The sequence below is a fragment of the Peromyscus californicus genome, unplaced genomic scaffold (genome assembly GCF_007827085.1).
Source record: "Peromyscus californicus insignis strain IS unplaced genomic scaffold, ASM782708v3 Scaffold_6__1_contigs__length_162567912, whole genome shotgun sequence".
NCBI classification, from domain to species: Eukaryota; Metazoa; Chordata; class Mammalia; order Rodentia; family Cricetidae; genus Peromyscus; species Peromyscus californicus.
Genome location: NW_026294584.1, coordinates 105,629,193 through 105,647,194, shown reverse-complemented (window position 1 = coordinate 105,647,194; position 18,002 = coordinate 105,629,193). Strand labels below are relative to the sequence as shown.

Here is an 18,002-nt window from a genome sequence, read left to right as displayed (position 1 = left end):
CTTGGCTGTGCACAACACTCAGTAAAGCAGAAACCACAGGTATCACAGGTCAGTGGGAAGACAGTCCCTGAAGGCCAACAGAGTCAGGATGAACCCCATAGCACAATACCGTCAGAGGACTCAGTGGGAGAATGCCAGTGGCCTCAGCCAGCACCACAGACGCTAAGAAAGGGCCCTCATCAGATGGAGACTCAGACCTCCACAAGCAAGCCGTATTATAGTAGTGCACTCACTGCCTGCTTACAAACCCAAAGAACACATGAACACAAACAGGTGCAAAAGTCAAAGGCAGGGAGCTGGACAGATGCTTTCAGCAAAGTGCTCGCTATACAAACATGTAGGACCCGAGTTCAAATCCCCAGCCACCATGGAAAGCTGGGCATAGGGACATTCATCTGCCCCGCATTGCAGGGGAAGACACACTCAAACCAGCTAGCCCGGCCAAATCAGAGAGCTCCGTGTTCAGTGGAGGAAGACCCTGAACGCTGGCCTCTAGACTCCACAAATGTGTGCACACACCCACATGAACATGTACATACTCCAGATGCACAAGAAGCAGAGGGTAACTAACTATAAGACAACCTAGCTGTGTGGCTTTTATTATCAGTGTGACAACCTAGAGTCGCCTAGAAGAGGAAACCTTAGTTGAGGAATTGCCTAGGTCAGACTTGCCTATGGCCATGCCTGTGAGAGACTGCGATGTAGCAGGAATCTTAAAAGTTCTTATTAATAAAATCAAACCTGAGCCAGGTATTGGGGTGAACTGGAAGATCAGAGAACCAGAACAAGCCACAGCTACCTCACCTCGCCGGATCCTCAGCTGGTCTTGTTTCCTCAGACTGGAGGCCTCTGAGTCCTCATCCAGAATGGGTCTCAGCTGAGCTGCTGCTCAAAAGCCTGAATACTTAACCAGGCCAAATGCTTCTAGTTCCTGGTCCTCACGCCTTATATATCTTTCTGCCTTCTACCATCACTCCCTGGGATTAAAGGCTCGCTTTCTGGGATTAAAGGCGTGAGTCACCATGCCTAGCTGTTTCCAATGTGGCCTTGAACTCACAGAGATCCCAGATGAATTTCTGCCTCTGGAGTGCTAGGATTAAAGGGGTGAGTGCCACCATTTTCTAGCCTTTGTATCTAGTGGCTGTTCAGTCTCTGACCCCAGATAAGTTTATTAGGGTGCACAATATTTTGGGGAACACAATACCACCACACTGCATTGATGGGTGATTGATGTGGGAAGGTGCAGTCCACTGTGGGTGGCACCATCCCTAAGCCAATGGTCCTGAGCTGAATAAGAAAGCTGGGTGGAAGAGGAATCAAGTCAGGGGGCAGCTTAAAAGGCATTCCTCCCTGGTTTCTGCTTCAGGTTCCTTCCTTGAGTTCTTCCCCCTCAGTGATGGGCTATCATCTGGAAGTGTAAGCTGAAATGAATTTCCCCTAAAGTTGCTTTTGGTCACAGTGTTCTATCACAGCAACAGAAAAAGTCAGTAAAGCACTTCCCATTATGAAGCTTTAGTAAACAAGCCATCAAGGATGCAAAACCAGTCACACAGCAGAAGCAGACAGACGCTCATGGTAAGAAAAATGCAGTCACCTTAGGACAGTAAAACTAGTCACCAAGGGAAAGAGAGTCAAGTTGAAAGGATCCAAGAGAGTGACGCTTAAAGGGGGCAGTCAGCTCAGAGCACAGCAGCAGGCTGGAGTCCCTGAGGGTGAGCTAGAGCGAAGCCATAAAGCTGAAGGGAAACCACTGTCCTGACAGGTCATCTTACGAGACTGCAAGAGGAAGCTATAAAATCATTGACCTTTGAAGATAAAGAGGCCATCACCTGGACCACCAAGTGATGACAGACTGGCCTCCTGAGATGAAAGAACAGAGTGAGGAAGCTGCAGGCAGACAACACACTCACGATGACCTCCTGGGATAGGGGATTGGGGTATCGGTTTGACTGGGCCGAGGAATACCCACATGACTGTGTTCGCTTTTCCTGGGTGGCCTGAGAGGGGTCTCAGGGAGAAACCAACATTTGACCTGGTGACAACGTGCAGCAGATCTTCCTCACCCTGACAAGGATCCATCAACAATCCTTGGGCAATCCTGGGTGGAGCAGAGCCCACACAGAGCAGATGACTGACCACACTCTGGCTCTGGCTTCAGTTGGAGCACATATGCCCTGCCCTCATACAGACTCCAGATATATGCATCTGGAATTCCAGATCTTAGGGGACTCATCCAACCTTTGGCTCAGGAGCACAGGTACCACTCAGGTTCCCCATGGTCTCGGGCATGTGATTTCCATGGTTCCATGTCTCCAGTCTGCACATGGCACACCATGGGATGTCACAGGCCCCCCTGGCATCATAAACCAATTCCTTTAATAAATCCCCTGCCACCTGTCTCTGCAGGCAGCAGAGACCAGGATACACTGTAAGACAAAAAAGTGGTATAAATGCACAGCTCAAAACAACAGCAGAGCTACTACATCTGAGTGGGAACATGCTCAACTGTGTTCCCATCCTGAAGTCAAGGTTGGAGCGATCACCCAGCCTTCCATGAAGTCATGGCAGGTGTGGATTAGAACTGCAGTCAGGCTATGCTGGATCAGAGAGCCAGAACCAGTCAGCTCTGTCCCTATTCTGAGGCACACATAAGATGGCCTCAGTAGAAAGGCTTGATAAACATAAGGATAAGGGTGTCCACGAGCTAGCACACACACACACACACACACACACACACACACACACACACACACACACACAGGCAAAGGCAGGGCTGGAGTTACATCTTGGTGTCTAATGATGTGGAAAGCAGTCTCAAAAACAAGATGCAAAATCATGTGATTTATAGTGCAAACTAAATTCTCAATGAAGATGTAACACTCAGGGCAACCTAGGTATCCAGCAGTGCAGAGGCCACCTTTGGAAAGCAGAACTCATGGCACATCATTGCAAGATCCTACCAGGCCACCGAGCCTCAGCTCCAGGCACAGGAAAGGTGGGTGACGACGGGCCCCATGTCAGTTCACAAAGGAAAGGTCAGCAGCTTAGGTCAACAGCTCCAGTCAACAGCCCCTGACGTTGAGACCATTTGAACATCCTAGTCACAAGTCAATCAAACAAGATCAAGGCATCCCCTCCCATCAGAAATGCCATTGCCAATTAAATAATAAGTTGAGTAAATAGTAAAATGGTAGAATCTGTTTTAAAATTATGCCATCCAGGGCTGGCAGGATAGCTTAGTGGGGTGCTTGTTTGCCAAGCCTGATGCCAAGTTCAATCCCAGGACCCACATAGTAGGAGAGAATTAGCTCCTGAAAGCTGTTCTCTGATATGCACACTGTGACGCACGCTCTCCCCACCCTCAATAAGTATAATTAAAAAGAAACATCATCAGCCAAAACCTAGCTCTTTGAAAATAGAGAAAAAAGACAACACTGTAGTTGAGCAGTGAGAGCACAGATGGGGACAGAAGCACACTTACACACACACACACAAAATAGATCCAAAGGATTCAATACGAAAGCCTGATACCATGCCTTCCAGTTCCACTGTTGTCCCCACCTGGACCAGCTGGCACTTACGGGACAGCCTGCAGGGCCAGCCTCAGGCTTTAGTCTGTGGCCAAGGCCAACCAGCCACAGCAGCAAAAAGAGCTCCCCCTGCTGGCTTGCTGTGCAAACTCCTAAGAATGCCGGTGGGCAACATTACAGTTCCAGACTTAAAACAACGCACAAAACTACCACTTCCCCTTTTCCACCAGAGGCCTCCTGTGTTTGTGATGAGCCTGTCTGTCCTCTCTCCAGACCTCTGTGAGCCTCCAGTCGGCAGGACAGTCATTTGTATTTTATGTTATATGTAAAAAAATTCATGGGGTGTGTTCTCTCCTCTGTGTCTACCTGTGATGACCCCCAGATCCCCCTTGCTGTGGAGGTGTGAACACTCACTGCTCTGTGTGTTCAGTATTTCACTGCATGGGTGTACGTGTGGTTATCAAAGCCCACACAGCATGAACCCACAGAGCCCAGAAGCTCAGAGAACCACAAGCCAAAAATACACAACACGCCATCAGCACAGAACAGCCAGTTTGCCCGGCAGCATCAAACGGGGGACTGAGACAGAACACGGCCAGCTGTGAGACAGCCATGAGAAGCTGGAGCCGAGTTAAACGAGAAATAAATGTCACCAGAGGACCCTGACAGAGGCTTCGCAGACACCAAAGGCAAGGCTGCCTGTCCAGGCAGAGCTGCGACTTGAAAGTGGAGAGTGACAGGTGCCGGAGACAGCCAGGCCCACAGGAGCTGCACAGTAACCAAGGAATCCTCTGTTTTCAAAGTCCCTCCGGAAGCGAGGCCAACACTTAAAGATAACACATGAAAAATTTCTGGACACGGATGGGAGAGGAAGGGGGTGTGCAAGGGTGGAGGTGGATGATGGAGGGTGGACGGTGGGGGTTGGAGGGGGTGGGCTATAGTGGATGGTGGGGAGATGGTAGGGGTGGGTGGAGGGAATGGATGGCGATGGTAGACAGTGTGGCAATGGGAGTAGAGAGTAGGGAAGTGGAAGAGGTGGGGAGTGGGGTGGGGAGGGGGAGACTAGAGTGGTGTATGATGTTTTGTTTGTGTTCTGGCAAATAAAGCTTGCCTGAAGATCAGAGAAGCAGAGCAGCAGCCACTAGAAACTTCCTACCTCTACAAATCCTCAGACCGAATGGGGTGCCGAGATCCTGTCTCCACCCACCTTATATTCCTGTCTCCACCTCCCTAGTGCTGGGATTAAAGGCGTGCACCACTACTACCAGCTAGGTTTCTCTTTTAGGCTGGTTCCGTCTCGTGTAGCCCAGGGAAGCCTTGAACTCCTGATCTTCCTGCTTCCTCCTGCCAAGTGCGGGGATCAAAGGTGTGTGCCACTGCTGTGGGATGTTCTGTATGTCAAATGTGTTGCTGATTAGTCAATAATTAAAACACTGATTGGCCATTGGCTAGGCAGGAAGTGTAGGCGGGACAAGGAGGAGAATAAAGCTGGGAAGTGGAAGGCTGAGTCAGAGAGACACTGCCAGCTGCCACGATGAGAAACAGCATGTGAAGATACCGGTAAGCCACGAGCCACGTGGCAAGGTATAGATTAATGGAAATGGGTTAATTTAAGCTGTAAGAACAGTTAGCAAGAAGCCTGCCACGGCCATACAGTTTGTAAGCAAAATAAGCCTCTGTGTTTACTTGGTTGGGTTTGAAAGGCTGTGGGACTGGCAGGTGAGAGAGATTTGTCCTGACTGTGGGCCAGGCAGGAAAACTCTACCTACATGCCACCACTGCCTGGCCTCTATGGTTAACTAGTGGCTAGCTCCGCCCTCTGATCTCTAGTCAAGCTTTATTTGTCAGAACACAAACAAAATATCACACAACAGCAGAGTGACTGTCAAATGCCTACAGCCAGGGAACTGTCCTCTTGTGACTGCAAGTTCTATGGTATGCACATTGTATCCCAGTCAACAAGAAACATAATAGCAAACCTTACAAGCCTTCTGAAGCTCTCGCTTCCTGTTTGTTGAAGATGCCCCCTCTCAGCTTTCTGCTCCAGCCGCCATGCCTGCTGTCTGCTACCATGCTTTTCCCCACCAGTGTGGGCTCTGTCTGGACCCATAAACCCCAATAAGCTCTTTCCTCTGTAAATTGCCTCAGTCAGGGTATTTTTATCACAGCAACAGAAGTAACCAACACAGCAGCAAAGAGCGAACAAAGACCAAATGAGATGAGTGTCTTAGAGTTTCTGTTGCTGTGATGAAAAGCCAAGACCAAAAGCAACTGGGGTGGGGGAGGTGTTATTTCATTTACAGCTTGTGGTCCATCATCCAGAAAAGTCAGGGCAGGGCTCAAGACAGGAATCTAGAGACAGGAACTGATGCAGAGGCCGTGGAGGAACACTGCTTACTGGCTTGCTCCTTGTAGCCTACTCAGCCTGCTTTCTTATACCATCCAGGACCACAGGCCAATCAGATGGGGGCATTGTCTCAATTGAGGTTCCCTTTTCCCAAATGACTTCAGCGTGTGTCAAGTTGATACAATAAACTGGACAGCACGACTGACCCTTTGTTAGCTTGACACACAAACATATAACCATTCAACCTTTTCTTTATCAATTGTCCCCAAGATGACCTATTAACATTACTATCACAATATAAAATATTCCGACCTTTAAAAGTCCCAGCCTTTAAAAATTCAAATACTTTAAACATCCAGTCTTTAAAATATCAAAGCTCTCATGAGTTGGCTGTTTGAAACCTGGGGCCTATGCAGGATCGCTTGGCTCGGCCTGGGAGGAGGGGACTGGACCTACCTGGACTGAGTCTACCAGGTTGATCTCAGTCCGCGGGGAAGGCTTTGCCCTGGAGGAGGTGGGAATGGGGGTGGGCTGGGGGGAAGGTGAGGGGGACGGGAAGGGGGAGAACAAGGGAATCCGTGGCTGATATGTAGAACTGAATTGTATTGCAAAATAAAAATAAATAAATAAATAAATAAAAAACAAAGCTCTCTAAAATATCCAAAAGCATTTTAAAGGTTCAAAGTCTCTTAGCTGTAGACTTCTGTAAAATAAAAAATAAGTTGCTTACTTTCTTACTCCAATCAGATCAAAGCACCCAGAGTCCAACAGTGTAAAGCCCAGTGGCAGATGGAAGTAGCCCCATCTCTAGGCTCCAGAGCTCTTGCCACCGTATACACAGCTTATCTCAAGAGCCCGGGTTGGCTCCACTCCACAGCTGCTGCTGTCCTAGGCAGTTATTTCACAGAACTAGCATCTCAAAATGCTTGAGCCTCACCTACGACTTGGCTTTACCTTCACCAGTAACCTCTTCTGGGCTTCCTTCAGCGACTGACCCTGCGACATGATGCCAAGCCTCAGTATCTCTTCATGACCCTTTCAATCCTGGGGTTGTCCCTGCTACTGAGGCTGCACATTCACCAGTGGCCTCCCCCAGCCTCTCATGATGCCAAGCCTAGCTGCTCTCCATGACTCCTTCATGTCTTCAAAACCAGTACCACCTGGGCAATTCCTACACATCACCAATCCAAGGTAGCCTTGGTCCCCTCTGGACCACAGCTTCTGTGTGCTGACCCTGAGAAAATACTCCCAGGTTCACAGTCCTTGATGATGCTGGTCTCGTCTGAACCACAGCAGATTCTTCAGCCCTAGCTGACCAGCATCATTTGTCCCAGTAAAGCAAAAGTTTCAGTTTAATGGTGATGGCTTCTTGTTAACTATGGTCTATTTTTCAGCCCCAGACAACCAGAACTTCAAATTCTTAATTAAAAAAAAAATCACATGATAAAGCCTTTGAAAAACTTTCAAACTTCCCTGTGAAACCTCACAAGCCAGGCTTCTCTGCATTCTGATCTTCCAAGCTCCCACAGAACAGCCCACTGAACTCAATACTCAATGGCTTTTCCAGCCCAAAGTTCAATGATGCCACCATAGTCTAAGGGGGAAAAAAAAAAGTCAGGTCTGCCACAGCAATGCCCCATGACCTGGTAACAATTTCTATATTAGGATTTCTGTTGCTTGCTTACTGGCTTGCTCTTCCTGGCTTACTCAACCTGCTTTCTTATTACACCTAGGACCACCAGCCAAGGGCTGACCCCTCCCACAGTGAGCTGACCCCTCCCACAGTGAGCTGGCCCCTCCCACATCAATTATCAATCACCACGATGTACCAAATCTTGGTGGGACATTTTCTCGATTGAGGTTCCCTCTTCTCATGGGACTCCAGCTAGAAGATGAAGTTTATCTAAACAAACATCCACAGCAGAATAACCACATGCTAATAAAAGTCAGGCTGGAGCAGAAGGAGGAATTAACAAGATGGATTCAGCTGTCCTGCTTACAAGAAACTTGGCTCTGGGCTTTATTTTACCAGAACTGGGGGAAGAAGCTAATGTTTCCCACATGCTAAGCAAGCACTCTACCACTGAGCTTTATCTCCTGCCTTTCAAAATTATTTTAAAATATATATTAGTGTACATGTATTTATTTAAAGGGGATACAGTGCATATGTGCAGGTCAGAGAACTTGTGGGTGTTGGTTCTCTCCTACCATACGGGTCCAAAGAAGGAACTCAGGTTGTCAGGCTTGGTTGCAGGCGCCTTTATCCAGTGAGCCATTTCTCTGACCCCCCCCCCTTTTTTTTTTCTTTTTAATTTTACCAGGTAAGACTTTGTCTCAACATGGAAAGAATATCCAGCTTTATAAACAAAGATCGTGAGCAGTCACAGCACCAGACAGAACTACAGCTGAGTCTCTGGAGGTGTTTCCTCACGTGTCCCAACTCAGCTCCAGCGGGTTGGAGCACTGGTCCAGAAGGGGACAGGGTTTCATGGCCTTGGTTCTTCTCCTGTTCTCTTCTGGGAGAGCCACTTGCTGGCTGCTGCTCCGTGTCCCTAAGGTCCAGCTCAGCCCCCTCCCCCACCCCTCCCATTTGCCTCTGGCCTGTCAGTCTCTACACTCCTCACCCAAGACCCCGGTTTCCAAAGTCAGCAGACACCTTGAAGAAGCTGGGTCTTTCAATCCCAGGAACACCAGACACTGATGACCATCCTTTCTTAATAAATGTGGCTGTATCACATTTTAGTATGCATTCTTTTTTTGCTAATGGCTTATTGTGTGGTGGTTTGAAAGAGAATGGCCCCCATAGGTTTATATATTTGAACACATGGTCACCAGTTGGTGGAACTGTTTGGGAAGGATTAGGAGGTGTGGCCTTGTTGGAGGAGGTGTGTCACTGGGGATGAGCTTTGAGGTTTCAAAAGTCCATGCCATTCCCAGTTAATTCTGTCTCTTGCTTCTGGATCAAAATGTATGCTCCATCACCATGCCTGCCTGCCTGCTGCCATGCCACCTGCCCTAATGGTCATGGACTTTAACCCACTAAAACTGTAAGCCCCAAATAAACTTTTTTTTTTTTTTTTGGTTTTTCGAGACAAGGTTTCTCTGTGTAGCTTTGTGCCTGTCCTGGATCTCGCTCTATCGACCAGGCTGGCCTCGAACTCACAGAGATCTGCCTGCCTCTGCCTCCCGAGTGCTGGGATTAAAGGCGTGCGCCACCACTGCCTGGCCCCAAATAAACTCTTAAGTTGCCTTGGTCATGGTATTTTATCACAGCAATTTAAAAGTAATTAAGGCAATTTATTTTATTTATTTTAGATTATGGAGATAATGTTAGACACAAAGCAAATCTGTGAAATTTTCTTATTCAAATTCAGAATGAGTCATAAGCATAGGATCAACTTACAACACCAATGCCCTTTGCCCAGGAATTTCTGAGGATGCACAATATAGTGGCCAAGCAGCTCTGCAGGGAGATGGGAGCCAGAAGAGACCTCCCCAGTCTTATTCACACCAAGGGATGGCCATGGTTGTTGTCTGGGTCCTGCTGACAATCTGGTCTGGCTGTAGCTTTCTCAGCCTGGTAAAACCATTCCATCTAAGATGTGTGCTCTGTAAATCCAGGAGAGGCACCGAACACAGCACCACCTGCAGCTGGCATTGTCACCAGAAAGGGCGTGATTCTTCTCCACAAAATCTGACTGCATGTCAGACATCCAACGCTTCAAAAGTTGAGCGAGCCAAGCTCCAGGGTTTGGCCTTGTCTACCATACCCACTTGCCATCTCACTGAACAAAGACGTGTTTGAGCCTCATTATGACTGAAAATTCAATCTGAAACCTAATACGTACATGACCACACTCTGCAAGTACAATGGAAACTCAGCTCTCGTCACCAGATTATTCTACAGCTCCATCTGCTGCTTTCACTTGATAAGAGCCAATGTTCAATGCCTCTGTGGTACTGACTGTGTCTCCACCCGAGCCTCAGGACCGAGATGAGTGTTCTGCTCAGGTAGCCTGGGGCCTGGCCCACAGTTGTGCTGGATTGTACCCAACCCCCCTTCAACCCATTCTCATCCCACTGGGCTCTGCGCCCACGAGGAGGGAGACCTTGTGGGCTATCAGCCTGCTCCCCAGGCCCTGAACTTCCACCTGGGCATGGTCAATGGTAGGCACACTGGAGCAGGGCACACTGTGGGGTCAGGACACCGTCTTCCCTTAGGCAGTTGGCAGTTGTGTCTCCTCAGAGATCACGACTCATTTCACGCCGTCCCAAGGCCTGCTCTCCTCCAGGTTAGGTGAGTACCGGATGGAAATGCCTCCCCCGTGCCCAGCCCAGTGCTTCCTCCTGCATTCCCACCATTCCTTGAGCTGCTCACATACTCCCAGCCTGGGCATCATGTCCACCTGGGACACCATCTGGCACAGAGGAGCCATGGAAACATCTGATGGCTGAGGGAAAACATGCCTCGCCTACCCATGACTTAGGAGCTGGGAAACAGGGAGTAAACACACTTTACAAACAAGAAGACAGGAGGGCCTGGAGAGACGGCTCAGAGATGAAGAGCACTTATGGCTCTTGCAGAAGACACCAATTTGGTTCTCAGCACCTGCAGGGTAACTCAAAACCACCTGTAACTCCAGTTCCAGGGAATCTGATGCCCTCCTCTGGTCTCTATGGGTTCTGCATATATGCAGGCCAACACTCATACATACAAAACAACAAATCATAAAAAGATGACATGAGTCAAAATATCACCTTATACCTCAGAAATACACACACACACACACACACACACACACACACACACACACACACACGTCAATCAAAAAAAGAGGAGTGACATTCTGGACAATGAGTCCCCAACGTGAAGGCTCAGCTGATGTCTGCTAACCAGCAGGGAGCTGCCCGGGCAGGCAGAGGAAGATTGGTACTATACACACAGGTTTCCAGGTAATATGTACACTCAGCCACACCATGAGACGCACTGCTCTGGAAAAATGTCATCTACTGCTTGGAGACCGAGCCTCACGGTCTCCCTGACCACCCTGAAGGACGCAGACCACCAAGTACAATGTCAGCTATGCTTTATTATATATATATATGTCTCTTGATCACCAGAACCTAAACAGAGGGTTCTGCTATAAAACAGAGAAAGGGGGAAATAAAAAGAAAGCAGCTACAAGGTTAAATGCTGGGGTAGATGGGGGTACACAGGGCCTGCCTGGGGTGAAAGTGCATGGTCACTGGGCCCAGGGCACTAGTAGTGTGGGTCCAGGGGGCTGAGCCCAGTGATGGCAGCAAAGTCAAGGCATGGGTAGTCTGAGACCTGGGGACGCAGACGAGTTCCATCCTGCTCCACTCAATTCAGGTTGCAGCAACAGGCTTCTTCCTCAGCATCTTTAGGTTAGAACAGCCTGCCCTATATGCACACACACACACACACACACACACACACACACACACACACACGCACATGTGCGCACACACACACACATACGTGCATACACACACACACACACGCACATGTGCGCACACACACACACACGTGCATACACACACACACACACACACACACACACACACGCACGCACGCACGCACGCACGCACGCACACGCCAGGCACACATACTCACACTTGCAAGCAGAGCTCCTGATGTCAGGACTGCACCTCAGGCTCAGCTACTAACTTCAGAATCAAGGTGTGTGCTCGTCTCCTTGGCAGACTGATGAGGGCACTGCCCAGGCAGATATCTAGCAGCTTAAGGCCCCGGCAGGAGGAGCAGCCTGCGGGATGCTGTGGACATGAGGGAGAGCCCCATGGAGACCTGCAGGCGGCAGCCTCAGTCAGGGAGGCACAGAAACCAGCTCTGAAACCAGCTGTGCAAGGTCAGCTCCGCCCGTCAGCAGCCAGTCCAGGAGGAAGCACAGTGCCAGAAGGCTAGTGCCCAGCAAGTCCCCCAGGCCCGTGAGGTAGGGGATACAGTGGTTGTCGGGATCCAGAGCCTGGTGCCAGGTCAGCCGGACCATCACTTCTGCCAGGTACAGCAGGATCACCACCTGCCAGAAGAGCAGAAAGATGTAAAAGACAAGTCAGAGGCGCAAGGACAACCAAGAGCACCAGCTGGCTTCCAAGGATGCCACCAAGGTCGACGAGTCAACCCCAGTCAGCTCCCTTTCTCCGGCCTTGCTTGGGACCTGAGTGTCTTGGACATGTGCTGGAAGTTTAGTTCTCACTGTGGTGGCATTGAGATGGGGGGACCCACTGTGGTGGTGTTGAGGTGTGTGTGTGTGGGGGGGGAACCTTTCTAAGCTGAGGTCTAGTGAGAAATGGTAAGGTCATGAATGGACCAATACTTCTCGAGGGAGTGGACCAGGTCCCCTGGGTCTGAATCGATTCTTAAAACAGGTTGTTAAAGAACAGGGCTGGGCCATTGCTGCTGATTGGCCACTGCTGCTGGCCATTGCTGCTGCTGGCCACTGCTGCTGACCACTGCTGCTGACCACTGCTGCTGGCCACTGCTGCTGGCCACTGCTGCTGACCACTGCTGCTGGCCATTGCTGCTGGGCCACTGCTGCTGACTGACCACTGCTGCTGGCCATTGCTGCTGGGCCACTGCTGCTGACTGACCACTGCTGCTGGCCATTGCTGCTGGGCCATTGCTGCTGACTAGCCATCGCTGCTGGGCCACTGCTGTTGGCCACTGCTGCTGGCCACTGCTGCTGACCACTGCTGCTGGCCACTGCTGACTGGCCATCGCTGCTGGGCCACTGCTGCTGACCACTGCTGCTGACCACTGCTGCTGACTGACCACTGCTGCTGGCCATTGCTGCTGGGCCACTGCTGCTGACTGACCACTGCTGCTGGCCATTGCTGCTGGGCCATTGCTGCTGACTGGCCATCGCTGCTGGGCCACTGCTGCTGGCCACTGCTGCTGGCCACTGCCGCTGGCCATTGCTGCTGGGCCATTGCTGCTGACTGGCCACTGCTGCTGACCACTGCTGCTGGCCATTGCTGCTGGCCACTGCTGCTGGGCCACTGCTGCTGGGCCACTGCTGACGGCCACTGCTACTGGCCATTCTGCTGGTCATTGCTGCTGGCCACTGCTGGCCACTGCTGCTGGCCACTGCTGCTGGCCATTCTGCTGGCCACTGTTGCTGGCCACTGCTGCTGACCACTGCTGCTGGCCATTCTGCTGGCCATTGCTGCTGACCACTGCTGCTGACTACTGCTGGCCACTGCTGCTGACTGGCTTCCTCACACACACAGGCCCCCTCAGCCCACAGCTGGCTCCCTGTCCTCTTTTATGCCTGCCACACACTGGTTGGACCCTCAGCAGCTTTAAGTGTGAGCAAATCAACCTCTTTGCTGGTTACTCAGCAACACAGAAGAGGGCAGGGTGCGGTCTGCAGCAGGTTCTGGACTCAACCATCATATGCCCTTGCTAGTGCTTGGGTCCTGCCCTGGCCTCTGAAGTGCCACAGGGACCTGCTGCCACTCACCAGCCAGGACCCTCTCTGCTTGACCCCTCCCCCCTCAAGAGGTTTGGCGAGCCCTTCTAGAAGCTTCCAAGGAGCAGTCTACATGGCCCTACTCAGGTCTCATCGTCACTGGTCTTTATCAGCCAGTCCCTGCCCTGTTCCTTCCCCCTAGGTAAAGTCTTGGACTTGGAAAGTGACAAGGAAACACTTCAGTGTACTGTCCTGAAACTGCCATAGTGCCCATGGTCCTCTCTGCTGACACTCTAGGGGACATCAGTCAGTGGCATCTCAGCAGTGCTGAGCTCCCCTCTCAAAGCAGCAGCAGCTGAATCTCTTTCACATCGACCACATGCCATCCTGCCTGGAAGGAAGACTATACGCGCCCTTAAGTCCCATGCAAAGCCGGGGCTTCTGTGAGGGGAAGAAGAGCCGGCTCAGCCTCCTCCACAGAACACAACGCACCCACAGCCGATCTTCCAGCATTCTGATGAGTGTGGCATGCAGAGTACCGTGCACAGTGAGGAAAGTGTGCAGCGTGCGGTGTGACCAGGCAACATGCAGTGTGCAGTGTGCAGCGGAGACGTGGTGTGAGGTGTGTGGTACACAGCACAGGAGCCTCTGTGTCGAGTCCACGCCGCTGGGCTTGAGCGAGTTGGCTGAATCTTTGTACGACAGGAACTCTACTCAGTACCTCCCATGGGACAAGGACCACCGGATGCTGGCTAAGAAGCCGTGAAGGCTGTGTGTCTCTGCCACTGTCCTCCTCACCTGGATCATGGCTGCCACCAGGTACAGCAACACGAAGATCTTGCTGCTTGTCACTGCCTGGCCCTCCACCAGGCAGATGAGGTAGAAGAAGATCAGATGTCCTGGGATCACCAGAAAGAGCAGGACTCGAGCTGACACAGAGTTGACTTCTAGAAGGAATGGAATCAAGAGGATCACAAAACCTACCTGCTTGCAGAGGCCATTGGCAAAGGAAGAGCCCCCAATGAGGCACCCAAGCTCCTTCATCTGCAAACAGCAATGATGTGGGGCACTTTATTACGTGGGAACTCGGTCTTGACCTTCCCTTCCTTCAAGGGGCTGACATTGGAGGGAACAGATGAGAATCATGTAATTGGCCACACACAGAAGGAAGGTCATTTCATTTCACATGGCAAGAAATACTTAAAAAAAAGAAAGAAAGAAAGAAAGAAAGAAAGAAAGAAAGGAAGGAAGGAAGGAAGGAAGGAAGGAAGGAAGGAAGGAAGGAAGGAAGGAAGGAAGGAAGGAAGGAAGGAAGGAAGAAAGAGAAAGAAAGAAAGAAAAAGAGAGAAAGAAAGAAAGAAAGAAAGGGAAGCTTAGGCTACCAAGGGTGTGCAAGTGGGGGCAGCCCCCCCCCCTGGGTTCTAAAGACCCCTGTGGGGAGGGGCACAGGATGAGGTCTGACACTGGAGTGGGAGACAGACTGTGCCAGCGGCTAAGGTGGGAAGAAGCCTGGGGCAACTGGGGAGGGTGACGTACTGGCAGGGCTCCCTGGCTGGCTCCCCCACCTTGTCCTGTCAGTGCAGCTGAGACATCAGTGAGCTCTGAGCTCTGCTTTTCTGCTCTCTGAGCTTGAGGATCTGTAGTGAGTGGACTCCACCCCACCCAGACCCAACAACATACACGTGGGCATTACAGCCAGTGGGTGTGATGCCTTCTCAAACACAGTTGTACAGTAGAAGTCATCTCTGTCCTCCTGAGATTGTCAGGAAAAGGCAGGGAAGTCACCGGACAAACTCAGACATTCCAACAGCAACACAATGAACTGAACTGAAAACGTCAACCAACAGAAGCAAGTGGTTTGGGTGCTTTGGGTTGTTGGGGACAGAGTGTAGCTCCGTGACAGAGCACGCGCTGAACATGCTCAAGGCCCTAGGGTTCCATCTCCAGCTCCAGAGAAAATAGTTTTGGGGGACAAAGAGGGGAAGGGTATCATGCAGCCCAGGATGATCCTCCTGCCTCCACCTCCAGAGTACTGGGATTACAGGTGTGCACTACCACACCCACTTTCACGTGGTGCTGAGAAGCGAACAGTCAGCTGAGCTACATTCCCAGCCAACTCTGTGCACGTGTGCATGTGTGTGTGTGCATGCGTGAGTGTGCGTGCGTGCGTGCATGCTTGCGTATTATCCTCAGGAGTTATCTGCTTTACTTTTTAGACAGTGTCTCTTACTGATTGGCCTGAAGTTGGCCAGCTCACCCCAGGAATTCATGCAGCTCTGCCCCCAGCACTGGGGTCACAGGTGGGGTCACCATGCCTGCTCTTTGTTGTTTTGTTTTGGTTGTTGTTTTCGAGACAGGGTTTCTCTGTGTAGTCCTGGCTGTCCTGGAACTCGCTCTGTAGACCAGGCTGGCCTCGAACTCACAGAGATCCGCCTGCCTCTGCCTCCCGAGTGCTGGGATGAAAGGCGTGCGCCGCCGCCGCCCGGCTTTGTTTGTGTTTTTTCACGTAGGTTCTGGGGATTGAACTCAGGTCCTCACACTTGTACAGCAAGCACTTTTCCTGACCCAGTTGTCTCCTCAGCCCCAACTCTTTTTTTTTTTAAGGCATGTGAAGAAAGCCTAAACAGGAAGCTGTGAAGTGGGTGAACACCCCAGAATATGCAGTTTGTAGTGGCAGCGTGCCATGTTGGGCAGCTGGACTGAACACTCAAGAAAATCTGTAGGAAAACCATGTGTAAACAGTGAGAATTAAGTAAAACGTGTGATGCAGAAATACCACAGAAAAAGGTTTCCCAACTGGTAGGTGATGTTAGGAAAACATGGGAGCATGTGCACATGGTCACCACTAAATGTGAGGTTGAGGTGAGAGAATCATCATCTGAGCCCAGGGGTTCAAGGCCAGCCTGGGTAGCATAGTGAGATCTCCCATTGTAAACATTAAAACACACACACACACACACACACACACACACACACACACACACACACACACACACACACAAAAAAAAAAAAAAAAAAAAAAAAAGAAAAAAAAAAAAACCATAAAATCAAACTAACAAGAAGGGGTTAGGAAATAAATACGGTCGCATGGCCTCAGCAGACAGCATACTGACCTGAGGAGCAGAAAATGAGGCATGGGTTAGGCCAGAACCTTTTCATCTGGACGGGGAGGACCCCAGGTGTGCTCCACATGTGCAGGAAGGTGGAGATGCGGCTGGTCTGAATGGCCACCAGGTTGCCACCAACACCTGTGAGGACAGAGGGTACAGCACGCTCCAACCTCTGGCTTCTCTTACCGCATACTGCTTTCTCCAGGATGGTGTCACTACACAGCATTTCTTATCTCCTCTCTCCCTCCACTCAGCTTTGCTGGGCACCCAGAGAGGGTACCCCAGATCCTGTGAGCACGACCACCCTGACAGCCAATCTCTAAGCCTAGCGAAGTTGAACAGGCAAAGCCATCAAAACAAAACAAAACAAAACAAAAAACTTGGATGGTCCTGTGCGGGAGTGAGGGGGATGGGTGGATGGGGCCTTGAATAGTACAGATGCTCATGCCCAGAGGTGTGGATGGATGCATGAAGGGGTGTCTTCAGGGAGACTCAATGATAGGACCCAGGAGGCCACCAGGAGCCCAGAAGACCATGAGCATGTTCACACCCTGGAACTCTGAGACATCTTGCTGAGGCTGTGAGCCCTGCAGCATAGGATGGCCTAGCTGGACATGGCCTTCTCTTGGGAACTGGCAGAGGACAGTGCCTGTCCCTGACAAGGGTCCACAACCCCACAGGAACTTCCCCTAGATAGGCCATGTGAAGACAAGTAGCCCAGGTGATCCAACCTCTCAGAATGCCTCTGTTGCAGTTTCCTCAAAATTCTGCACCCAGAACAATTTCAAAGTTGCTAGCTGAGATGGTCCAACCTCACAGACTATTCAGCCAAGACTTCAGATGAGCTCTACACTTTCCCATCACACAGAAACTAAACAAAAAATGATACAGCTAGCTCTCCCAGGACTTGACCATTATCCCAATTTTCTCAGGGTCCCCTAAAGATGCTGTTGTCCCCCTCAAACAACAGGAAGCGGTCTAGAGAACATAATACCTACATTCCCAAGAGATGGGGTGGATGTTTTTTGTCATTTGGTGGGTTATGGATGTTTGTCATCGTTTAGGGGGGTTAGTTACAAGTTGTTATTGGTCATGATTAAGGAAAAAGCTAAAAAAAGGAGATTAGATTCAGGGATCTCTTTCTGAAGGGAAAAAGGGAGATATAGTATAGAAATGATGGCATAAAAGGGTGAATTGTTGAGTTTACTTTTGAACAACCACTAGTCTCAAAAATTTTATATTGGTATAGATTTTTGTATATTGGTACAAGTTTAAGGTTATTTTTGTTATACTATATGTATGTTTCTACTCTTGTTTAAAGTATTATACCTATGCAGCTCATTTAAAAATGTAAAGTTTTAGTCCTTGAAACCTATTTAGAATAATAAAGAAAGATGGGTTAATAGTCATCTATAACAATCAAACTTATAGTCATGTTAGGTACATTTGCAAGGTTAAACAGAAATATATTTTAAATAGCTAGATGGTCTTCAAACACTTCAGAGACCTATGGAATATGGCATTTAAAATGTTTTAATAACATAAGACTTTTTATGACAATGAG

The 18,002-nt window shown here is 50.0% G+C and overlaps 1 protein-coding gene across 5 annotated transcripts in view; it reads right to left on the bottom strand.

Annotated features, from left to right (window-relative positions):
• Positions 1 to 10,947: 10,947 nt before the first annotated feature.
• Positions 10,948 to 18,002, bottom strand: part of Slc41a3 (solute carrier family 41 member 3) — a 51,281-nt gene continuing 44,226 nt past the window's right edge. For all 5 annotated transcript variants that reach the window (XM_052721088.1, XM_052721090.1, XM_052721089.1 and 2 more), the window contains 3 exons: positions 16,442 to 16,576; positions 14,127 to 14,275; positions 10,948 to 11,936 (listed from right to left, as the gene is read on the bottom strand). In XM_052721088.1, the coding sequence (XP_052577048.1) occupies positions 11,724 to 11,936; positions 14,127 to 14,275; positions 16,442 to 16,576 (497 nt within the window). In that variant the 3' untranslated portion in view covers positions 10,948 to 11,723. The remainder of the gene's footprint in view (positions 11,937 to 14,126; positions 14,276 to 16,441; positions 16,577 to 18,002) is intronic.